This window comes from Miniopterus schreibersii (assembly GCF_964146895.1).
Source record: "Miniopterus schreibersii genome assembly, chromosome: 12".
Lineage (NCBI taxonomy): Eukaryota > Metazoa > Chordata > Mammalia > Chiroptera > Miniopteridae > Miniopterus > Miniopterus schreibersii.
Genome location: NC_138112.1, coordinates 3,491,433 through 3,516,276, shown reverse-complemented (window position 1 = coordinate 3,516,276; position 24,844 = coordinate 3,491,433). Strand labels below are relative to the sequence as shown.

The 24,844-nt window shown below is 58.8% G+C and overlaps 1 protein-coding gene across 1 annotated transcript; it reads right to left on the bottom strand.

The window, feature by feature from the left end:
* Nucleotides 1-1,448: 1,448 nt before the first annotated feature.
* On the bottom strand, nt 1,449-17,838 carry SCN4B (sodium voltage-gated channel beta subunit 4). Its single transcript, XM_081153831.1, has 5 exons — nt 17,418-17,838; nt 10,387-10,559; nt 9,248-9,476; nt 8,322-8,451; nt 1,449-4,731 (listed from the first exon to the last, which is right to left on the bottom strand). The coding sequence occupies exons 1-5, from the start codon at nt 17,476-17,478 to the stop codon at nt 4,638-4,640; spliced, it is 687 nt and encodes a 228-aa protein (XP_081009957.1). The 5' UTR covers nt 17,479-17,838; the 3' UTR covers nt 1,449-4,637.
* Nucleotides 17,839-24,844: the final 7,006 nt, after the last annotated feature.

Genomic DNA, 24,844 nt, shown 5'->3' with positions numbered 1-24,844 from the left:
CTTACTCCTACATTCTACACTCTTGTCTTCAACTGTCTTCAACGCTTTACTATTCTGGTATCCTGTGGGCAAACTCAATATTTTCATAAGTGAGCTTACCCTCTCCACCCCCACCCCAATAGGCTGCTCTCGGCAGTCACCTTTCTGGGCACACTTACCTCTAAGCACCAGTCATCTGAGGAGGGACTTAGAAGTCACCCTGACCACCTTGAAATTGAGCTCTGGGGGTTCTACTTTCTAAATTACCCCACCCCTCGCACTTCCCCCACCCCCTTCTGCCTGTCTCTTGCCGGGGCAGCCACACTGGGCCAGCACTTCACTGTCTCCTGGTCTGCCAGTCCTGTCTCTCCCCTGCTAAATTCTTCCAGGGGCTCCCCGTTGCCCCTGGATAAACCGTGAACCTCCTGGCACTGCCTGCAAGCCCTGCGTGACCTGGGCCCTGCCCACCTGCCTGCTGCGCAGCCTGCTGCCTCCCCACGCCAGCCGTGCTTCAGCCACAGTTGGACCTCTTGCAGCTCCCCGAAATCCTGTCCGTCTCTCCCACTCGCTCTGTGTTCAACCAAGACACACTTCCCTTTTCTGCCGGGCACCCAGGAAGCACACGTCCCAGCCTCTGTAGGAGCACAGAGGCCGTGATGGGATCCTCCCTGAGGCGAGGCGAGGCCGGCCCGGGAGGCTGTCGGCACTGTGGCTCCCTCGCTCCTCCCCAGCCACAGCTGCCTCTGTGAACCCTCTGGAGAGGGCGCCGGGGTGCTGAGGATGGTGGTTGATCAGTCCCAGAGCAGAAGCAGACCCACGCACGCATGTCTCCCGACTCCTCCTCAGCCCAGCCCGTGCCCAGCAGCGGGAAGGCTTCCGAAGGCAGGAGTGCGTGGGTATCCGCGCGAAAACAATCCAGGCGGGCGCTATGCAATGTGCCCGGGCAGAGTCGTTCCTGAGGTGTAGCCTGCGGCCCCCCCCCCCCCGCGCCAGGTAGCTTGTCCCTAGAACGGCCCGTGGAGAGGCCGGTGGTGCCCAGCCCACAGCACCCACACGCGTGGGCAGCAGCGAGCTGTCTGCCCTGCTCCCCTCAAGGCTGCCTTGCTCATTCGAAGTGGATTCCACCTGGATCCAAGCGTTAGCCTCGGGTTGGGAGTCCAATGGCATTTGATTGGGACCCGAATTACTACCCAGGGGCAGCGAGGGCCCTGGCAATGGTCTCGGTGTTGAATTCCCACCTTCCAGCCTCTCCAGGAAGGTGGCAGCACTGACGTGACTTGCACACCTGTGAATGTGCCAGACGCCCTGAAGGCATTACGAGTGATATCTCCCCGAGCAGGTCACGGTTTAGACACAAAGTGATGGAGGTGATGCTCGCAGAAGTGAAGAAACTCATCCAGTCACAGCCAGCAAGTAACAAAACCGGACCCGATCCCCAATTAGCCAAAAACGAAGACCACAAACCACGTCTAGTCAACGCCACGTTTATTTCATCCAAGGCAAAGCTAAGTAGAATCCTGCAACGGAAACCTGCTGTAAAGCAAACGGCGGGCCACAGCCACTCCGTGCTGGAACCAGCCAGCGCCGTGCCTCCCGCGGGCCCTGCACGGAGGCCTCCCGGGGCCCCGCTGACCGTTTTGGTCGACGGTTAGGCAGGAAGTGGACTGCGGGCGTTGCTGTCACCCACGCCAGGGGAATAAACCATGCATAGGAGAGTCAAAAGCACTGCAGATCCCGAGGGGGTGAAAGGGTGGGGAAGCAAGCTATCGACGTTGCCCGAGAGGTGCCAGCTTCCACCCGCCCAGCCACCTGGCAGCAGCCACGGCTGTGAGTGACCGTGGATGGAGTCAATGGAGTATGGAACCCAGGAGCACAGCTGCTCTGCCCGTTTCTTATCCTTTCTCAGCCTCCGGGGCCCCAACAGGTAACCCTGCGGCCAGGAAAGTAGCTCCTGAAAGGCAGCCTGCCCGTCTCAGGCACGCTCGGCCTGGACACACACCTCCAACATCCCTCCTCTGTGCGAAGCCCAGCCACTCCAGTCATGAATTTCCACGTGCACCTTCCCTGCCCCCCACAGGCACCCCCACCTGCCGCCTGCTCAGGAGCACCCCTCACCCCTTCACCCCACCCCCAGCTCTGGTCAGCCAGCCAGGTGTGAACAGTCTGAGCCCCATCAGCTCCTCCCGGGGCCTCTCACAGCACAGGTTCATGCTGGCTGCCTCCTGCTCAGTCCCTACACGAGGAGAAACCCAGGGCCTGGGATGCTAGGTCTTATTTTGAGGTCAAGGACGGGGAGCTGAGAAAGGCCTTGTGTTTGATCTCACTTCACTGCCAGCACAGCTGCATGTGTCCTGGGCTCCCAGGACCCACTTTGTAACTGGCTCTGTCTTGCCCACCGGTCCTGCAGCCCCCTCCCAGGCCCTGGAGGCCACCTCGAGAGGAGACAGCACACGGAGGGGCTCTGAGGGTCTTCGTAGGAAGACGGCTTTGGTTCTGCTGCAAACCCAGGTCGACGTTTCTCCCGGGTATAATCCCAGCATCTGGGCGGCACAGTTCTTTGTTGTGGGCACTAAATTTAGCTTTCTTAGTCCCTACTTACAAAATGCCAGTAGATAATCCCAGGCATTGGGGCAACCAGACATGTCCCCTACAGTCAGTCCCAAGAGCCTCTCATGAAAATCACCAACCAAAAGCCATGGTCAAGAAGCTTTAAGCATCAGAGCCAAGATTTCTAACAACAGGGACTGAAATAATTCCAGGGGGAGGAGTGGGGAGGGGGGAGGGAGGGGGGAGGGAGGGGGGAGGGAGGGAGGGGAGACTGTGTGTGAGTTATAGGGATGGGACAGAGAGAGGACAGGACAAACTTGGAACAGTCCCACCAGTTATGATACCTGGCCTCCTAGATCCCTTCCCAAGCCCAAAACACCTTTTAAACAAAAACTCGCCAAGCCTCACAACAGTCCTGTGAGGTAGGTAAGCACTATGACACCCATCTTATAGATGGGGAAGCTGAGCCGGGAGAGATGCAGCCAGCCTATTAGCAGCTCCGCGGCGTGGAGGGTCGTGCTTCCCCCCACCCACCCCCACCCGCCTGGACCACCTCGCTGATTCCTCTCCTCAGGAAGACAACCCAGGACCCTGCCCAACCCAGTGTTGCAGCTGGGAGGGGAGGCCCTGAGGCAGTCCCCATACACTCCCAGCCCTCCCAGGGCCCAGAGAACAAGTCTCAGAAATTCTGTGAGAGAGCCAGGGCCTGGGCGCAGATGGTGACCTCCATTCTCTCTCTCTCTCACACACACGCCCACACACGCGCCCCTCTCACTTCTCCCACCCCGAGTAGACAGCACAATCGGACCTCTGGCAGGAGGGCCACTCCCAGCACCACTGCCTCCTTTGTCAGGGACCCCATGGGAGTGCCCCCTGCACCACCCCGGGTGAGGGCCCCTGGGGAGCCCTCAGCAGTGTCACAGCAGAACTGGCTGCAATGTTGGGCTGGGACCTGGGAGCTAAGGCACAGTCTAGCCCCAAACACAGGATGCAAACCAGTTCTTGGAAAAGAGGAGGACAGCTGTGGGCACAGTCTCCCTGCTCCCCCCTACCCGGGACTGGAGAGGGGGTGGTGCAGCTGAGCAGGAGCCCCCAGGAGCCTAAGCGCAGGCTCATCCAGAGGAGGATGGCGGAGGAAAAGGCGAGCCCGTGACCCGGGCGCTGACAGACAGCCTTGGTCAGGAGGGAAGGTGTGGTGGAGGGACAGGAGGGGCAGCCAACAGGAGGGCAGGGCCTAACACCCAAGCTAGATGATGCCACCTGTCCTTCAGGGAAAGAGCAGGGCGGAGCCAGCCCAGGAGTCCCTGAGTGCCAAGAAGCAGCATGGCCAGCACTGGCAGGGCTGGGGTGGGCATTCCAGTGGCCCAAAGGCCCAGGACATTGGCTCTCCCACCTCTGCAGCCCTTAAATGCTAGGGGAGTGGGAGGCAGTGCCCAGTGCTCCGGGAAGGCCCGAGGGGCCCCTTCACGAGCCCCCCCAGGAACCTAGAGATCGGAGGAGCAGGCCAGGTGGGCCGGGACCCCAGCACCAAGACGGGCATCCCTAGTTGGGAGGTTTCAGTGTCTCGGTGCAGCAGGAGTTGGGAGCAGGAGCTGTGGGCCCCGGGCAAGCAGGCATCTGCACTGGGGGTGAGAAGAGGCTCATGGGGGACACAAGACCAGTAACCCACCAAAACCTCTCACTGCAGCCCCCCAGCAGCCTCCCACCCCAGGATCCTATACGGAGTCTGTCAGGCCACTCCACTAGCCACACACACGGCCCAGCTACTGAGGCAGCCCTCACTAAGCCCCAAGTCTCTCTCGAAGAGAAACCTGGACAGCAACCAAGGCATTGCTCTTACGGGGTGGGGAGAGTTAAGAACCACCTACCCAGGTGATGGGGGCCTGACCCCCACACTGCCTAAGCTTTCCACCGCCCCCCAACCAGCCCTTATCCTGGGGAGCCTCGGCTGGGGAGGGGTGGGGCAGGCTGGACAGGACCCGGTCCTCCCCACCCCAAAAGACTACAGTTGGAGCCAAGCAGCAATGTCTCAGGCATGTGGATTCACAGGCAGGCTCAGGCCTGTTTCCTCGCTGAGAGTGAGGCTCCCGGGGCTGCTGGCCCCGCAGAGCTCACACTTTGGCTGGCGGTTTCTCTTCGGCCTTGGAGCCTGGCAGCCCATTCTCCGTGTTGTCGTTCCCTGAGGAGCTTACGAGGCACTCCTTCCTGGAGGGGGGAGAAGGGCACTGGTGAGTGGAGGAACGGGAGTAATGGGTCAGGTATGGGGGGGCGTGGGCCCTGCACCAGTCCCTCCCTGGCCTTCCAGAAAGCTAAGGTAGCCGGACGCCAGGACGCCTGCCTGACCACTGCACCTGTTTCCCCGTCTCTGTAACGGACGGACTGACACCACCTCTTTGTGGGGCTGCAGGGTGAGCAGATGAGCTCACAGCAGTGCCTGGCCCATGGAGGCCCTCAGGAGGACAGCCATCCCCTAGTCGCCTCATGTGGCAGGAGGTGACTGTGAGTCAGGCACTGTTGGCGGGCATCGGTGCTGAGGGGAAGCCCTGCCCACCCAGGGAAGGGTCTGGGCCAGCGGGCACTATGAGAGGGCGAAGAGCTCCGCTGCAGGGCCGTGGACGCCCCAGGCCCAGCAGGCCCTCCCCCCCATGGCCCTGCAAGAGAAGGGGCAGGGAAGGGGCAGCGCCCACGTTCTGGCCTAGAGGATGGCAGGGTGGGCAGGGTGGGGACGGGGCAGGAGGCGGCAGGAAAGGTTAGGTGGGACAGCCTCCAGGGGCACCGCCAGCCCCTGCCCTGGCAGAGCACGCTCCAGTGCACCTTCATCCCACCTCAGTGCTGCGCCAGGCCTCCGGGGAGGCCGGCCACCACCTCACACCCAGCCTTCTGCTCATGAAAATCCAACGGCTTTTTCATAGCTGCTGTTGCTAAACTGCATTTCAGCCTCGCGCTGGGTTCGTGGAGCCAGAGGCCATCACAAAGGATTTGACACGCCCTCATCAATTTGTCCTACAGACCGTCCAGCCTATGAGGGTCCTTCGAGATCCTGAGTTTGTGCTCCACAATGCTCACCAGGCTCCTGGAAATCTGTAAGTGTATCATCCTACCGTCCTCCAGATCTTAACAGCAATGACCGGCAGAGCCCCTGGCACACCGCTGAAGACCTCTGCTGAGCTGGGCCTATCTACCTACCGTCGGTCTCTCCCTAGGCCTGAGGTGCAGGCCATGCCTATTTCCTGACCATAGTCTGTTCTTCACTGAGAACTGCCGGGTACCAGGCTGTCAGGCCAGCAGAGGGTAGTTTCCCACGGTCCCGCTCTCAGAAAACCTGGGTGGTTCAGGGAATTTTGTTTTGAACAGTGACTGTGCTACGATGTGGTAAATAATAGGATGGGAGTGACTAAATGTAGGGAGGCTCCTCCTAGGGGTCAGGGACGGCTCGTTGGAGGTGTCATGGAAGCTGAGACCAAGACGGATGAGCAGGGAAGTAGGGAGGAGATGGTCCAGGCAGAGGGAGCCAGCCACCTGTGAAAGCCCAGGACTGCGCCCAGGAGGTGACCAGCCCTCCCTCCCTCTCCGCGCACACACGGGACCTCCTCGGGCTCCCTGGGGCCGCTCCGCACACTGTCCCTCCGCCCACCATGGCCAGGCCCTTTCTTCTGAAGGTCTCTGTGCCAGGCCCTGCAAGCCCTTGCCATCTCCCTGCAGTCAGAAGAAGCCAATCTTGGCCTGGACTCCCAGGTCCCCAAGCACCTGGCCCCACCCCCTCAGCAGGGTTTTATCCCTGCCACCCGCCCTAACAAACAAAATGCCTTGTCTCCAGGCACCACCACTGCCCAGGCTTTCTGCCTTTTCTCTCACTGGGTCCCCCATCAGGAGCACCCTTCTTTCCACCCTCCTCAGGGATTGAATTATATCCGTTTTGCAAGGCCTACCACGAACATCTCTGTGGCCAGGGCCCCTTCCAGCGCACTGCTCCCTCTGAGTGCCCCCTCCTGCGTCCTGCCACACCTCCCTGCTGCCCTGACCCCTCTCCCCTGTCCCATTGCTCTGTGTGCACATCTTCCACTCAAGGGCAGAAGGTCATTCCTTCCATAAGTTCCTACAGCATCTGGCACAGTGCCTTGCACACAGTACCTCAAAAATAGCCACTGAAGGGCCCTGGCCAGTGGGGCTCAGTGGTTAAAGCATCGGCCTGCACACTGAAGGGTCGAGGGTTTGAATCCCTGTCAATGGCACGTACCGGGGCTGAAGGTTTGATCTCCGGTCAGGGAGGCACCCAAGTGATGCGTCCCTCTCACACTGCTATTTCTCTCTCTGTAATTCTCTCTCCCCCCATCCATCTCTCCCTTACACTCTCTCTAAAAATCAATGGGGAAAATGTCCTCAGGTGAGAATTAACAACAACAAAAAATAGCTACTGAACAAAGGAATGAATGCATGAGCTCTAGACTACCCCGTGAATCAGTAGGGTATGGTGGCAATGGTTTAAGCTTTGAAGACAAACAATCCAGGGTTCAAACCCCAGCTCTGTCACTTACTAGCTGTGTGGCATTGGGCAAGTCACTTAACCACCCTGAGCTTCACTTAGCCAACAGTAAAATAAAAATTGTGGATATTATACGAAAATGTCTGGAGACACACTGGAGACATCTGATGAGTGAAGGAAGTGTTAGTATTGGTGGCAGCCTCCTGACCCACCAGTGTCCCGGCGAGAGAATGGCTAGCCCGCCTGGGGGCACCCAAGGATCACCGTTTTCTTTTCTGAAAAGAAAAGTGCTTTTGAACCATATGTTGAATGCTTTCCTCTCCAATTTTGCTCACCATTAATAGTAATATTCATTATTCATTATTAAAAACAGAATTTGGTCCTGCTCCATGCTCCTGGCCCCTCTGAATTTTTCCGGACCCTTCACAGCCTGTGCCCACACGCAGGGAGACCACCCAGGAGTTCTTCATCTCAGCCAGAGCCAGGACGAAGTGCCATGGCTCCCGCCCCTCACCCAGCACCCCAACATCCTCACGGCCTTTCCCAGCCCAGCTCCCTCTGCCCAGCAGGGACTGAGCCAAGAGAAACAGAGCCGCCCGCCCTCCTCTGCGGCCTCCCTGCTGTCACCTCTCTGCTCCAGCGGCAGCCTGCCTCCCCTCACCTGCCTCCCTACGAGCACAGCTTCCAGCGCCCCTCCCTGGTCAGGCTGTGCCCAGTCCCCACTGCCGCTCGGCAGCCCGCCCCGGCCGTCCTGCGCCTGCGCCTGCGCCCGCACCCTCTGGGTCCCCCCTTCAGGTGTCTGGGAGGCAGCGCCGGCCCTTTTAGATTTCATCTCCCCCATTTGAATTTTCAGAATTTCCCAGTAAGAGACTCCCATCTCCCTAGAAGGCCTTTCCCATCTTAGAGTTTCTGTGCATGGAATTTACTGTCTCTGATTTAAAAAGGGGGGGCTTCCTAGCTCCTTCAGTAGGACTTTAGGTTGGGGTGGTGCAGGCGGAAAGCGAGGTCACCAGACGGGCAGGGAGACAGCGGGCGAGGGGGAGCAAACAGGTCGCATCTCCGCAGCGGTGAACCCACATACTCAGTAACCGCCCCCCCCCCCCCCGTGGGCAGAGGGGGTGAGGCTGGGGGAGGGAGGGGGGCCGCGGGGATGGAGGGGGCTGCAGGGCTAGGAGTCGGGATGGGCGAGGGGCCGGAGGGGAGGGGGAAGCCGAGGGGCAGGCGGCACGTGGCCGAGGGTGCTGGGAGCCCGAGCTGCGGGCGGGCGGCAGGGCGGGCACAGCGGTGGGCGCGGCCGCCGGCGCCAGCTTACTTCTCTTCCTGAGTCTTCTTGAGGATGAAGGTGATGAGCTTCTTGAGCAGCAGGATGAAGACCAGGAGCCCGACGACCCCGCCCACGACGGCCAGGATGATGACTGTCAGCGTGTTGTCCACTTCCTCCACTGCGCGGGACGGGGCGGGCAGGGGAGCAGGAGTCGCCTGGCGCCCAGCAGTGGCAGCCCAAGGGCCCCCAAGCCCGCCCTCCGGGACACGCCCGCCCAGGCCCTGGCCCTCCCCAGGCCCCGGCAGGAAGCGGGGCAGCTGGAACCGGCGCCACCAGGCCGACACCTGGCAGAGGGGCCTCTTCCCGGGCCCTCCCCACGCAGCCTCCCACAGGCACACCCGCAAGGGCTCTAATAATTCACTCAGGGCCCAGGCCGCCGCGTGGGAACAGCACTGCCCCGTTCTAGCTCTTTTCTGCCTGTGCAGAAAAAATTAAGACTCCCTATATCTCTCCTACGGCGGGAAGACTTTGGGGTCAGTCTGGATTTTAACTAGGCTTTCAGCGGTCACCAACGAGCTGGTGACCGCGCATCTGCAGAAATGGAGAGGGGACCAGCTTGGAGAAGCACGTGGGGAGCAAAGGAGCGGAGATCAGTGAGAGCTGAGCTCAGTGCCCTGCTGTCAGCAGCACCGCACAGGTCACCCCCTTCCCCGCCCCTATGGCTAAGCACAGAGCGGTGACCCCCAGAGGGGAGGAGGCGACACCCCATACAGACTGCCTCAGGTGACTGGCTCCAGGTCAGAGCAGCTGCCCATTGGCCTCTGGCGCTGTCCCTGGCACAGCCAACAGTGGACTCAAGTGAAAGAAGACACCCCTGTGGCCCATGTTGCCATTTCAGGGGAACACCGAGTCAGGCACCCCCAGTCCTGCCCCCTCCACTGCCCCATCTCAGTCTCCCCCCCCCCCCCGCGTACGTTTATCGACCACTTGGAGGAAGATGGTGGCCTGGTGCTGGAGGTCCTTCTCCTTGGGGTTCTTCACGTGGCAGGTGTACCTGCCCGTGTCGCTGAACTCCAGGTCCTTCAGCAGGATGGAAAGGTTGTTCATCTTCTCCTTCGTGGAGCCCTCCAGAGTGATGCGGTCGTCATTTTTCAGATGCACCCTGGGGTCAGATTTCTCGGTCTTCACGGTCCCACGAATGAGCTGGGAGGTGGATGGGGAAGGGAAGGTGGACAAGACAGAATCAGGGTCCTCAGGGTCGTGACATCACTCCCGCCCTTCGTGGGTCCCAGCCCCGCCTCCTGCAGGGGAGCCTGTGGTCAGCGGGCTCCGTCCCGCCTGCTCTCCTCCCAGTGCCGAGAGCTCTGCTAGTCTGACCTGGACATGGGGTGCTTCACCCTAAACCCAGCTCTCCTGCTGAGGTGTCACTGGAACGCAGCGCGCCTCCTGAAAACACCAGCTCCTTCCCCTCTGCCACTCCCCCAGGTTTGCTGCCACGGTCCTTGGCCCTCCGTGAAGGCCCGGGTCAATCCTACAGCAGCCCATCGGCACCCTCCAAGCTCTGCATTCAACTATGTCAAGTTGGTCACTCGTGGCTTCCCTGTGTTCGTCTTCATGGCCCCTTCTAGACTGCAGAGTGCATCCTCAGTAAACCCTGCTGATGGACCTGTCCCCACCCACAGCCCTGTGGATGCTCCGGTAGGTCTCTCCTCTCAGCTTCCTCTCCTTTCATTCTCCAGTTCCCTTGTCAGTCTTCTCATTCCCTCTCTCCAAACCTTTCAAAGGCCCTTCTCACTCCTGTTTTATAAATTAAATTATTAATTTTTACACAAGCAATTCAAGTTTCACGCATTTCTTCAGACCAAATAGAGGACCCCGGCCAAGAATTCCAACAGACCCCCAAATTCTGGCAACAGGATCTACGCACCCCTCCCACTTAGATCTTTCTGGGTAGGCTCTACAAAGAACACTGGGAGAAGGGTGACAAAGGGTGAGCTTGGGGACCATCACAGTGGGGTCAGTCTCCAGGGACCAGAGTCTGGGATGGAGGCAGGGCTACCCAATGGGGGGGGGCATTTGGTCTGTCCAGTCCTGTCCTCCCCACACTACTTACAATCTTGAATGTGTCACTGCTGTTGTAAGACCACCAAAAGCCCAGGTCATGGAAGCCAAAGCAGCTGGAGAAGGTGCAGGGCAGCAGGATCTCCGTGCCATTGACAGCGTAGATGGTGGTGGCCTTCCCCACAGACACCTCCAGGGACAGGCACGCAGGGAGCAGGAAGAGACCTGTGCAGGGCACCACCTCCCTTAATACAACCCCTCTGGAACCTGCAGGCTGGAGCTGGGGAAGGGGTCTCGGGAAGGGCAGGTGGCTTAGCCAAGCAGGGGGGTCCAGTCACCCTCAGTGTGAACTTCAGAAGATGGTTCTCTTTGCTTCAATTGGCACTACCTGGGCCACCCGCCTTAGTTCATTTCTCGCACCCTGCCTGGGCGGGATTGAATTCTGGGCCACTAAGCAGCCCTTGTGGCATTCTGAGTGACCACTAGGGGTCACCCCAACCCAAGAAAAGTAGGCCCTTGCCTTGGTGCTGTCAGTCCCAACCTCCTACCAGGCGGGCACATCCCTGTCCCACCCCAAGTGCACGAGGGGTTCTTGGATTTGCCCCAGGAACTTCCCCAAGAACAGTGTGCAGGCCTCTGCGCTCTCAGGACCTCGGGGAGGGCACGGAGCAAGATTCCCTGCAGTGAAGAAAACTGCAGCCCCGTCCCAGACACTGTTCCCAGAGCCCTGGAGGCTCGCACCAGCCCCACTAGTCTGGAGGAGTGGAGGGCCAGAGGGACACTCCAATGGACCTTGCTTGGCCTTCTGAGTCCAACACCCTTGGCCACCGAACAGGACGCCCAGGACAGAACTGACGGCCAGGTAGGATGGGGGTAGGGGGTAGGGAATAGGGGTGTTGGTGGGATGGGCCTAGTCTCAGCACTGGGCAGCAGCCACCTGGTGACTAAAGCAATGAGGAGAGAAAGTAAGAGGGCTGAAGATGGGGGGAGGAGGGGGCAGGTTTCAGGCAGCTGGATGCTTGCAAGTGGGAGGGGTGCCAAAAGGGCACTGGACCCTCTGTCCCTTCCCAATCCTGAGTAGCCTGTCCTGCCCCCACACTCCACAGCCACACTGTCCCCTCTTCCTGGGACAGTCCCCAGAGGCTCCTCCACCCCCTCCAAGCCCATACCTCTTACCAGCATATCAATACCATCTCAGTCTTTTGGGCCAGTGGGGCCACCTCATGAGGGGACCTGGCCCTCCTCCTATCCTACAAAGTCCTGGAGAAAACCCCACTGTACATCAAGGCTGTGGGAGGAGGGGTCGGAATTGGATGCCATGAATTCTTGCCCCTAGATGAAACGGTACTTGGAGTCACCTAGGTGAGGACTCAGAAGGGCCCTGCTCAGGTTCCCAGTGACCTCCGAGAATGCGCCTCTTTCCTGGGCCCAGATCCTTGGTAAGGGCTGTGTGTGAGTAACCTCGTTTCGCTCTCACTTTGTACCTGTAAGGTGGCTGCTGTTATTGCCTTGCCCAGAGCTCACTACTTCTAGGGGTCGGTGAAATTTGAACTGGGGTCTGACTCAGGGTCTCGAGGGCCGGTGAGAGCAGCCACCTGGGGCACCTCCTCCCAGAAGCTGCTTTCCCCAACTGCTTGAACCTCCAGCCTGGGTTCCCACGAATGTCAGAGCTCAAGGACCCAGGCTGATCCATTAATCCCGCTGCTTCATTTCAGAGTCAGAACGACCAACCTAAGCCCCAGACGGAAGGAGACTTGGCTGAGCTGCTGGGTTTAGTGGCCGGGCCGATTGAGAACCTCCTAGCCCAGGTCAGCTCCCAGCCCTGCTGGCACATCCCAGAACCTGTCTTGTTCCCCAGAGGGCCAGGGTCAGTCTGTGCTTTAAAGGTCGTTGACCTTGCTTTCTCCCAGTCCTCACTCTCAAGGAAGGGCCTCTCCAGTCTCACGTGTTTCCATCCTGGTGCAGCCTAAAGCAGTTTCCTCTTGAGTGGCCCACAGGAGGCAGTGATGCTTGGTGCCTGGGCGGGCTTCTGAAATGAGTCACTCCCAGGAGAGGATTTCTACGTATTAACTCCAACTTTTATTAGAATGCCAAAAAGAAGGTATAATTTTTCTCATTTTACAGATGATGAAACTGAGGCTTAGGTTAGGTTGCCAGGGCCACATAATAAATGATGAATCTGAGTATTTATTATAAGGTAGGACAGGCATTTTATATACTAAGTATCATTTAATCCTCACACTAATCCCATGAGGTAGTTACTATTTTTACCCCCAATACACAAAATGAAGCAATAGGCTCCGAGGTCGCTCAAGGCTGCAGGCCCAGTGAGTACACTAAGCCTTGTCCAGACGTGGGCCACTCTCTGAAGCACCTCTCCAAGGGCAGGCTGCTGTGGGGCCCGCACTCCTCCTTTTCTGTTAACCTCTGCCCCTGCACCCCAACCCCAACCCCCACCCCTACACACACACACACCCAAGGTCTGGGAACAGGAGCCAGAAACAAAATCCAACCCCCCAGCCCAGAAGATGGCCCTCTGGTCAGAAACCCCAGCTCGGCTTCTCACCCCCTATTGCCCCCACAGACCAAGGAACAGAGTATGGAGCTGTGGCAGGGATGCTGGCAGGAGGAGAGCTTCCTGGCAGCCACAGGCCTCCCAGGAGCACACAGCACCAGCCCAGCCGCCAGTGCTCTCGGGCACCCCTGCCTAGGAACTGCGATCTGGGGAAGATGCGGGAACTCAGGTAGGGGCCAGATCCCCTCCCTGGCCCAGCCAGAGTGGTGTATCAAAGAACACATCAAAAGTGAAATATTTCTGATGGCCAGAAAAAGAAGAGTCCAGAACAGCGGAGAAAACTATTTCCTTAAGGTCCAGCTAAGCACGGTGCACATCCAGCTGGTCAACTCACACCCAGAACTCCCACCGTAGCCCAGACGGGACTAAGGCAGAGACTTTCCTTGAAGTGCAGAGCCCGCCCAAGTTAAGTGCAGAGCCCGCCCAGAGGGTGGGCAAGCCTGGCCTTCCCACTGCTGCCCTCCTGCATCCGGGCAGTCCTGCCCCAGTGTCTGAGGGGCTGGCCCACAGCAAAGCCCAGGGGCCTGTCTCCTGCGGCCTCACCTGTGAGGCTGTGCTGGGGGAAGGAGGGAGCATGGGCAGGTTGGATCCACGAGAGGCCCCTGGAGCAGTGCCGGACCAGGGGCCAGGAGAGGACTGGCCAGGCACAAGGCAGGACCCACTCTGCCTGCCGACCTTGATAAAGTCCAAGCTACCACGTCTGGTGTGCACATCCCCAGACCAGAGACGGCTGTCTTTCCTCCCTCCCCACCTTGGTATAAAGCCAAACATGAGATTACAAAACACAGGAAAGGCTCCAGTGAGTCGATCCCTCTGAGCTTGGGCTGCAGGTGGAGAAGGGCAGTGGCTGAAAGGAAGGAGAGAGGGCTGGCCTCCCCCACAGGTCTGGAATCAGGGCACCCAAGCTTCATGACCAAGGTGAGCCAAGGATGTCTCTAGGCCATCGCACTGTTGTGTACGTCCACCCTGTACCCCTCGGCCGGAAGTATCTCCATGTGGCTGCTGTTTCCCCTAAGTTTTGCTTGTCCAAAACCTAAGTCTTTACAGTTTCAAGGAGTGCATGTGTGTTTGGGATTGGAGGCCTGTTTCTCCTGTTCCTCAGCCTGTGGGATTCAGTCCTGAGCCCGGAGTTGTGCCTTTGCTCACTGCGCGGCCCTCACCTATGACCACTCCGGGAGCCGCCCTTCTGCTGACCATTCTCAGAAGCCTTCAGCCCAGCCCCACCCTCATCCGGGTTTTGTCTGAGGATTGACTCAGGACTCCCACATTTTCTTACAGTAAAAGAGTGTTTGGTACATGCAAGTGCTATTATCAAATATTCATACCAGCAGGAATCTAATGGCCATCATATATCCAAGGCAAATGCCACTCCCAAGCCTGTCACACCCACCTGGTATGGAGAGAGGAAGGAGGGACAGGGTGGGACCTACTCCAAGTTCAGCTCTGAGGCAGAAACTGGCCCCCTAACAGGGAAGCTGACACACTCTGGCCCCAGAGTGTGTCAGATGGGCTGGAAGTTAGAGCCGGGAGGCAGAAAGTGGACAGAGGCTAGCAGGACAAGACCCCTCCTGGGGTGCAGGCCCTGGGGCCTATGGGAGGCAGGGCTGGGCCAGGCAAGGCCCCTGGGCCTGGAGACAAAGGAAAAAGTTGAGCTCTCTCTCCCTAGGCAACCTGCCTGCTTCCTGCCCACCCCCAGGAGCGTTGCTGGGATAGAAGTATGCCCCTGAGACATACCAGGATGCTCGACAAAACCAGCTTTGCAAACAAGTCCAAGCAGTGTGCTTGGCCCTTCCCTTGCAGGCCCCAGAATAGGTGTGTTGGCAGGGCCAGCTCATGGCTTACAGAGATCCTTATACCCTCAGCAGCAGGGCAGAGTGGTAGAATCTGTGTCCAGACTCTGCCTGTCATTCTGATCCCACCAGGAGGTGGACAGTCATAAGGGTTTGGGGATGCCCCACAGGCTTGCATCTCTAGAAAAAGAACTACCCTGGTTCCAGATTCACACCTGGGGTCTCCCTCCACTTCTCCCCCTTCCTTTCCTTCCATGAACTCCTTACTCACCCTTTCCTTTCCCTCCTGAGTGGGATGGAGCACCCTCTCTTTAATTGCTTTCTCATTAAACAAGCCCTAATAAGCACATAGCAAGGGAGAGAGGGTGTACAGCATAGCACCCTCACACATGGAAATTAAACACAGATCACAGCAATTAAGCAAATCAGGAAACAAGGAAGGGGGCAGGACAGATATGTCACCAGCTACATGTATAAGGAGGACTGGGACCCACAAGCCTCAGTCGCAATCCTACAGCCTTAGAAACCACTTCTCAATTAAGAAAGGGTGTCTTGCCAGGTTATCATAATCATTTGAGTCTCAGTCTGTGAGGCTGAGTTTGATGTGGGGAGACGGGCTGGGGGGCAGAGGACTCCTGGAAGTTTACTGCTCCATTCCCAGTCCCATAGTGAGAACAACAGCTCTGCACCCCCACCCAGCCTCTATCCCTCCATGCCCAGGCCCCAGAGCTTCTCGTCTTCTTTAGCCCATTAGTACAACCCCTGCTGACCACCCCCTCATCAGACTAGGATTAACTGCGAGGCAAGTTAGTATACCAGAGCCCAAAAGACCTGGAGTCTGTCCCACCTGACCACCCACTGGCCATGCACGGTTAGAGTCACCTTCCCTCTCTGGAGCACGGTGTCCTCAACCTTAGGGGAGCTCTGTGATATGGATTTAGTTGTCTCCACATCTCCCCGCTGGACTGAGAGCAAGGATGGCATCTGTGTCCCAAACTCAGGGCAGTGTCACTGTGAGGGCTCAGCAGTAGCTGCCTGGGCAAGGTCCAAGGAGGGTCCAGCAGGGCCAGGGGCAGAGCAGGTGGGGCCAGTTCTGGAGCCTGCTGGTTGGCCGCCTACAAATCACTCTGCTTTCTCCTGGACCCCCAGAGAGAAGCTCAGGGCTTAATCCAATCCTGCACCAGTGGGCCTGCCCCAGCTGGATCCACCAGCCGCCCAGTCCTCAGAGGAGGGAGGGGCTTCCACCTGGAGAAAAGTACCAAGACTCTGCTCACAATGCCCCAACACACACACACACAGTGTGCAGTGCAATTTCCCATAGAAGACTGGCTCTATGAATATTCGAACAGCGCGGGCACTGGTATCCACCACTGACCACGCAGCAAGAGGTGTTAAGAGGGCTAGTTCAATGGCTGTGGGTATGGATTCCCCAGTAACCCCTCAACCCCGCCATGGTCACAGTGGAACCTGGCTGATCAGAAATGAGATGAGGGGGAGCTAGTGTGGAGTGGCCCTGTGCCCACCCTGTGAGGAGGAGCCATCCCACAGGGGCCACTGTGAAACCAGCATGCAGCTGTACCAAAGGTACAGGAGAAAACACCAGCATTAACCTAGCGTCAGGGGTGCAGCTAAATTGTGAGTCCTGAGTAAGGAAATACTCTCCACCACCAGGGTCACTGTGGCAGCTCTGGAGCAACTCAAATCTGCAGAAACGCCAAGACCTCCCTTAAAGGTTTGTGTCTCCTGCTTTCAGCACAGTCGCCTCCATCATGAGCCTAGGCCAGTGGGGGCAGCTGCCAAAAGCCAAATCTGACCAATATAAACAAGAAGAGGTACAGGTGCCAGGGACGGAGTCGCCTTACACTGAAATCCATCTACGATTTATGAAATTACATCCTGGCTAATAAATGCCGTTCCCTAATCGCTTGCTGTTTGACACTCAGAACTTTCAAGTGCAGATTCACGGATACTAACGCTCTTCCTTCTGTGTCCTCTGGATGTGTCTTCTCAGTCTTCACGTTCATCGCAAAACTGAAGAGCCAGGCACGGGTTAGAAAGGCCCTCCCTAGGGAACCTCTGTGAGAAGAGACACAGCACCAATCCCTCCAGCCCCCTCCAGGCCCGAGTGCGGAGCTGCAGGGAAGGCAGGAGGCAGAAGGAGGTAGAGGGCAGAGGAGCCAAACAGAAAAAGGGCCAGGAGGAGGGGGAGACCCCCCCCCCCAATTGGTGTAAGTCTGATGCCTGGGTAACAAGCATCCTAAGTTGCACACAGCTCTGGGCAGGGGTAGAAACCATCCCAACAGCCGCACGGGCAAACCACCAGGCGTTCCCTACACCCAAGGTACAGACCCCGTCCCCGGGCACACAGCAACCCCTGAACTCGGGAGACCCGCACTGCAGCCCCAAGATCCAGCTCCGAAAGTCTGGAGCCGAAGGCGCCAAAGACAGCTAAAGACAGCTAAAGACAGCTAAAGACAGCTAAAGACAGCTCGGGAGTGGCCGCGAGGCCGGCGGGCCGCGGGGAGGGGGCGCGCGAGGTCCCGCGGCGCGGGGGAGGGGCGGCGCCGGCCGGGCTCGGGCAGGACGCCGGCGGCGCGCTCGCTCCGCGCCGCAGCGCGAAGGCCGCCCCCTCCCAGGCGCTGCTTCCCCAAGTGCCCCCTCCTCTGGGGGAAGGAGGGGGAAGGAGCCGGAGAAGAGACTAGGCTGGGGCCGCCTTACCCAAAATCCCAGTGCCCAGCCATCTCGCCCGGACCGCGCCGCGGCCCCCAGCGCCGGGCATCGTTCCTTCCTCTCGGGAGCGCTCCAGGGGCGCGGACGCGGGATTCAGCGCCCAGCCGAGCGGGCGGCCGGCGTCTGCAGTGGCCCCCAGCTGCGGGAGCTCTGTGCGGCCCGCAGGGGCTCGGGAAAGTTAGCGGGGAGAGGGGGAGGGAGCGAGAGGCGGGGGCGGCTGGGGAGCGGAGGGCAGGGGGAGGCGAGGAGGGGTCCGGGGAGCGGGAGCGGGCGCGGGAGGACCGCTCCGCGAGCGCAGGGCAGCGTGGCTGCGCCTCTGCCCTGGAAGCGCTCCAGCCGCAGGAGGGGAGGCGGCCGCCGCGGAGCCAGGCGCCCGCCCGCTGCGCACGGGGCCCCGCGCGCCCGCCGCGGCCCGGGGCCGAGGGTCGCGGGCCCGGCTCCCACGCCCCGCCCCGCTCGGCCTGGGTGCTGCGGCGCGCACTGCGGGGTCCCCGGCGGCCGCCGCAGCTTCCCACGCGCCGAGCGCCAATTAGGAGGATAGTTTTGGGGGGAGTAGAGGTGGAGCTTCTGCGGTGTTGGACGGCGGTGTTGTGGTGCTTCGGGAACACGGGTAGGACAGCGGCTCCCCTCCCGGGACCGCGAAGGGACACTCGGGTGTCCGCAGCGGGCACTGCCGCAGCCGCTGGGCGTGTGCGGTCTTGCCCTGTGCGGCCGGGCGGAACCACGCGTGCCCGGCTCCCGGAGTGGGGCCTCCCATTGCACACCGCCCCGATCGCTCCCATTTGTTCACCGAGGCCGCGGAAATCCTGGGGCTCCGGGTTAGGGAATCGGGCCAGTAGCGCCCCGTCGCGCCCTGCTCCGCCCTCCGGCACCCCCACGGCCGGCTTTCCCACCCGCGAGGCCTCCCTCCGACTCTGCTGGCTCACGCGCCTCCAGGAGCGTCCCTCGCCTCCAGGGCCCGGGAAGACTCCCTCGGCCTCTCTGTGGGCTCCCGGTTTGGAGGTCAGCCAGGTGGGGGGGCTGAGGTGCGACTGCCAACAGGCGAGCCTTTCCCAGACAGTCTGGAGTTAAGAGGGAGGAATACCCTTTGGGGTAGTTTGGTAGCTAGTGTCTGAGACCCTCCCTCTCCCAACCGTACGAGCTTCCTCCCTCTACGCAGATCCTGGCTGCCTCCTGACTGTGGTCCTTCTCATGTCTGAAAACTGGTTCAGACTTGGAAACCGGCTCCCACTTCATGACCTGACCCCTGCTACAGCTCCCCCACCCCAGGCGCCCCCCACCACCACCTTCTGCGGTTGTATGGGAAATGCTGAGCGCCTGTTTGTTTTCCACGGGAGAGAGACTGCCTTTCTTTCGGTACAGCTGGAACCAAATAGTGGCTCAGGAGCCAGGCACTGGGGAGTCAAATCCCAGCTCCAGCATTTATTGTGCTATGACCTTGAGCAAGTTATGCAACGTCTGCAGAAGCCTCATCTGTAGATGGTGAAAGAAAGATATTTACCTCCTGGGATTGTTAAGAGCACCCTTAAATGTGAGCAACAGGGGTCTCTGCCCAGGGCTCCTGAGTTTAGAGGGCCTCATTCTAGCCCTCCTCTGGCCATACTCCTCCCCACTGGAAAAAAGGCTCCTGGAACAGGAAGGAAAGTGGTCCATGCCCCTCCTATTCTAGGCCGCACTCCAGTATCGTCTCAGGAGCTGACCATGCGGATGTGGACACACGGGCGGAGGACAGCTGTTTGCAGAGAGTGGGAACTGGATGGAATTGACATGCGGGTACAGCATTCCCAGGCATGCAGGAGAGCCCCTGCCCCTCGGGACCAGAGAAGAGTGGACCAAGTCATGGTTTTTGGACCTACTCTTAAAATTAAGACCAAGGAAACTTAATCAAAGGGGGAGGGGGTGGGTAATGGGTACATTTTAACACTTTGATACCTTAATTTATAACTTATATTTAGACATATATGTCATTTCCATCTGTATACTTGCCCCAGGTCATGCAAACATCAGAAATGGACTTGGCTATTGAGCCTGACTGAGATATTCTTGCATTAAAAGCGCTAGCAGAGTGCTAGGCATGGCAAGTCCACAGTCCATTCCAGCCCTTAGGGTTCTCAGAGGTCTGTGGCCCAAGAAGCCTCCGCCCCCAGGTTTGCAAATCTGGGTTTGCACATGCACCCTCTCCTTCCCTGGGCAGTCTCCACACTAGATCAAAAGGCCCAGGCATCCACACTGCCCACTTTATTTTTATAGCAGGAGTCATATTTCTCAGAGCAAGAGGCTGAAGTGAGAGAGGAGGTGAGCCTAAAGGGAAGGAAAGTGACCCCTGCCCTGAGAGGGAGCCGGGGAGGAGACAAAGCTCCCTGGATATCTTTAGATCCTGGGGACAGGAAATGGTGCCAGTTTCCTCCGTGCCCTCCTTCTCCTGAAAGTCCCTTGTGGATGGGGATGGTGACTTGGATACAGCCTCAGCTGCACCCCAACTAGCTTAATTCTTGGTGATGGGATAACGCACCCCCAGGTTTTAGGGGAACTGGCTCAGAAGCAGCCTGAAAAGCACGTTTTCAAGGATGCAGAGGGAGCGATCCCATGGCAAGGAGCTGTCGGGGCGCAGGCTGGAGGAGACAGGCCTAGATTTAAGGGAAGGAGATTGTTTTCTGGGTGTGAGAGGGGGTCATGTAGGTTCTTTGCAGCAATTAGCCGAACAGTCCTGAGATCAAGTGATCCCCTGGGTTCCTGCCCTCCAGGGAGCTGGAAACTAGGAAGGAGGGCGAGCGAGAGGGGTCAGTGTGGTGGGGAAGTGGGACCAGCAGTAATGGGAGCAGAGCTGCAGCGCCTGGCCTCTGGGAGATGCCCTCACACGGAAAGGCACTCACCCATGGGACAGTCCCACATTCTCTCATGGTGGGGAGATGGAAGGTTCCAGCCTTCCGGCCCCTGGCAGTTCCCAGAAAGCCAGCCAAGCCCCCAGCAAGGGAGGAAAGGAAAGGGAGAGCTCTGATGAGGTTTCTGGAGCTATTTTAAGAGGCGTTCCTCCTAAGTAACCAGAGCCTGGCAGGGAGCCTCTTCCCCTCTGGCTCCCCTCTTGCCCTTGCCCTTGCCCGCTGCTCCCCTCCTCCCCCATAAGCCTTCGCGGGCTCCCGTTGGGGCATTGCAGGTAACGGCGCTGACTTGGCTTTTACAGAGAACACAGGCTCTGCAGGGAGTCCCTGCTCCCCGCCCCACAGCTCCGCTTCCACCAGCCGGCCTCGGATAAACACCTGGAGCTGCTTCCCCTCTCCACCTTTCCTGAGCTACCCCCTGGTTATAAGCAGGGCCCCAACCTCAGGACGATGGGACTGCAGGAGCTGAGATTCTCTGCATGCATTAACTTAAAGTTAAATGGCCCCAAGTCTCTCTGCCCTTCAGGTCGGGGCTGGTGCACGCTATCCGGACTAACTTTTGGGAGTCTCCTTCTAGGGCACCCTGCCCATCCCTACTACTACTTTTCCCTTCAGCTCAGAGCGCCTGCTCGCCCCCAGCCACGATCTCTGCAGCTACTGAAGTTTCACGGGTGCCGAGGGCGTTAACCGGACAGCACGCACCAAGCCAACCAGCAGGCTTGTGGCTTAGTCCAGCGAGGGACTAGGGCTGGCCTCCTGCCCACTGCTCCCCGGCCCCCCTCAAATCAGTAAGTCGGAGTAAAGATAAACTCCTCCTGAGCCCCCCTCGCCTGCCTCCACTTTCTAAAGGCTCTGGGCGCAGGCAGGTAGGCAGCTGCCTCCTCCACCCCTCCATTCTCTTTCTGTTTTCTGTCTAAACATCCTTTCAGGCAAAGGGGGGGTGGAGAGCCCCAGACAGATGAGCTCATTGGGAGGAGGAGGGCAGAGGGAGGAAGGAGCTGAAATATCCTGACCAGAGAGATGCTCACTGGACAGTCCCGAGCTGGAGGGGGGGGGTGCCAACTCCCGGGAGCAGGCGTCTGCTTCCCTCACCGCTGCTCAGCTGAGACGGGGTGAGTCATGGGATCTCTTCGTTCTGGGCCATTCGGGGCGGGATATGAAATCCCAGGGCAGGGTCTCAGCCGTCTTACCCAGCACCCAGCGCTGTTTCCTGCTCTGCTTCAGCCTTACCACGCCCCCTGCCCTCCCATCAAGGGAGAGGGGCGCTCAGGAGGGCTGAGGACTGGAGGCCTGGGTAAGGCTTTCTCAGCCTGGCTGCCTTGTCGGCTGAATGGCCAGGTGTCCCCCTGCAGCCCAAGACCTAGTCCAGACCAGAAGTGTACAGTGGCACGCAGTGCCGGGGAGACTCCAGGGGCTTTGGTCCCATCCCCCATGAGCCTGTTAGTGCCGGAGCAGTGTGTCTTGCAAAGTGAGGGGAGAGGGAGGAGAGACGTGGCAGGGGCAGAGGTGGGGGAGGCTGAGAGAAAGGAAGCGGGGAGCAGGGGAGTCTCCCTGGAGTGCAGGTGACTTGGAGAAGTTGGATTGTGACACCGGCCGAGGAGGAGGGGGAGGGACAGGGAAACAACTGGCTGGCAGGTGAAGAAGAGCTTTTTACAGATTTCAGAAGCCAAGAGAGGAGAAGGGGCCCCGCAGAGGGCAGAGCTATCTGCCTGCGTGGAGCTGTGGGGTCAAGGGTGGGATATTAGTGCCTCCGCTTTCAAACATCGTCACCCTTGCCATGTTGTCTGCTGTGATTTTGAGGTTGGCTCTGGTCACCCTTCCCCCCACCCACCTGAGTATGATTTCTCTGCTGTTTCCTAGCCAGATCCCACTGCACATTCTAGTATGTGTCCCGTTGCAAACACACTCAGTACAGCAGGACCTCGGTCTCCTCGTGGGTCAGAGGGAGGGAGGAATGCACGCGTGGGAAGCTGTCCTGAGCGCTCAGTCAGCTGAGAGACATAGAATACCTAGCTCAGCGCCAGGCACTCAGTGACAGCTCTTCTTATTACCAGCCCACTCTCTCATCCCACTCCCCCCACACTCCGTCAAGCCCTTTCAGGCTGGATAGAAACCCAGCCCCAGCCCTTCCCAACAGCATCGCAACAGCCCCCGTGGTGCGTGCTCTGAGCAGGCGGGCAGGGCGCCGGGAGGAGGGGAGGAGAGGCCAAGAGGCCCGGCCCTTCTCTGCAGCGCCCACTGCTCGGCAGGGGACGCGTGGTCCCGGCGGGAGGGCCAAGGATGAAAGTTAGACTTGGCCCGTCTCTGGGAAGATGTTCCGAGGGGCCTAGCTCCTAATTTCCACTCACCCCAGCCTGTTTCTCACCGTGAATGGGGCTCGCCATGTCCGCACCCCGCCACTGATAGACTGGGAGAGGTGAAGAGGGTAAAGGGTACGGGTGCAGAAGCCGCCCGGGACGAGCATGGCCGAGGAAGAAGGCAGAGGCCAGGAGCTTGCCCATGCGTGTGTCGTAGTCACCTCAGGCGAGCAAGAGTTAATCCCACCTCTATCATGTGAATCCTAAAATGAGAGCTGCAGGGCCGTTGTCAACAAATTTAGGAGGCATCTAAAAGTGGATGAGTATGAATCTTCTCATCAACACCCCTAAGCGATGCTTGAACACCTTCCGGAATGGGGATCTCATTACTGCAGAGGAACTCAACCCTCTGCACAGCTCTGACTTCCATTCGATCAATAGGTCTCTGCCTGCCAGCCCCAATATTTCGCCTGGGGGCAAAACGGGACGAGTCTAATCCCTCTCCCTGCAGCCGCTGCAGTGCCAACAGCTGACGCACACTTCCCCTCCTGGCAGAAGTCACCCTCGGGATCTGCCCATTTGCCCACAGGAATGACTCTTAATCTGTTAGGCAAACAGTCCTAGTCCCTGTGCCACCTGTTTATAGGGAATCTGTCACAGCTGAGAAGCAAGGGCAGCTGTGGCTGGGATAAAGGTGATTTTGCCATTGTTACAAAGGAAAGCCGTCCCATGGAATCCCAAGTAGTCAAGCTGAGTGTCCAGTGTCCACTTGTCCCTCTCCCCTAGCACCTCTTGGACTCTCAAGGTCATTATTGCCATCAAAAAGGAAGAGCTGCTTTTCCAAGCTACCCACTCCCAAACTACTCTCCCACGCCCACCTCATCTGTTCCCACCACTTCCATCCCGTCTTTCTCCCTTTCCTAGCAAAGTTCTCCACAGCTCTGCAGGGCAGTGAGGCCCTAGGCTAGGCTAGGCTAGGCTAATCTATTTTAGGACCAAATCTACATGCCATGTCAGGATGCCAGGATGTGGTTCTCAGCTAGGCTCCCTTCCCCAAGGCCCTCTGGCGCTTTTATCCACTGGGTAGCCAAGCCTGTCCAAAAGGTGGTAGGGCCCTGACATCAGCGTGGTAGCAGACAGCCACACATGACTAGAATCTGGTGGGCTTCAGGGTGAGAGGTATGTGGGGGCAATGCCACAGGGCCATCTGAGAAGACTTCCTGCAGAGCCCTGCCAGCGTGGACCTTCTGTGCCCCCAAAATGCCAGCAGAGGAGGGCAGGAGACCTAGGGAGACTCCTGTTTCTGAGCATCCAGCTGCCAAGCTCACATCCCAGCAGGCACTGCCCCAGCCTCCTCTCACCTGAAGGTTTTTAGACACTATCTCCGCTCCCGCTGGCCTAAGAGGGGCCCATGCACAAAGCAGTTACTGTTGGTGTGGGCATGGGACTTGGAACTGGAGCTAACAGGCATGTGTCTTCCTGCCCATGGCCATCAGGTCAGCCTGGGGTGGCCTTTACCTGGGGAAGAGACTTGGGTTCCAACCCACGCTCTGTCACTAGCCAACTGTGTGGCTTTGGGAGAATCACTTTCTCTCTCTGAACCTCAGCTTGAAAAACAGCCCTTGCAGGAAGCGTGGGGCCCTTCTAGTTAAACTCGGGCTCTGCTGGGAGGGTAGCAGGAGCCAGGCTGGTGCTGCTGAGCTATGCACTGGGCCCAGACTGGGGTGGGCTGTGGAAAAACAGCTGATCTGGAACCTGGTGGGAGATCCTGTCTGTCCTTGACTCATTGTATGGCCTTAAGCAAGTCACTTCCTGGTCTAGTCCTCAGTTTCCTCTTCTGGAAAATCAGGAGGCTTGGACACGTTGTCCCTGGGACCCCTCTTCTCTCTGATGTTATAAGGATCTTTCCCACCCCACTGAGTTTGGGCCTCAAGACCTGTGGTAGGAACACTGAGAGCCTAGGAGTGCAGACTCTTGGCTCTGCTGAGCCCTGCAGTGGGCTCCAGTGGGAAGTGAAGGCGTCCTGGGAACTGGGAGGCTCTTGTACAGGCACCTCCACCTCAGTGGGGGACACAGAAAACCGAATGCTGAGCCCCAGAGTGGGAGGTAGCCCTTCCCCCACAAGGCAGCCCACTCTGCAACCAGAACTCCTCCTCCAAGCCCCAAAAAGGCTGGAACACAGAACATTAATTTAGGGGAGATGCCTGAGCCAATCCAACCCTCCCAGGAGCCAGGCCCA

Bases quoted from the DNA above. Each gene is read 5' to 3' on its own strand.
- SCN4B (XM_081153831.1), bottom strand. From the start codon at position 17,478: ATGCCCGGCGCTGGGGGCCGCGGCGCGGTCCGGGCGAGATGGCTGGGC. The intron at 10,560-17,417 runs GTAAGGCGGCCC...TGCCCTGCACAG, and splicing joins GCTGGGCACTGGGATTTTGG to GTCTCTTCCTGCTCCCTGCG. The intron at 8,452-9,247 runs GTACGCGGGGGG...CGTCCCGCGCAG, and splicing joins CCTCCAAGTGGTCGATAAAC to TGGAGGAAGTGGACAACACG.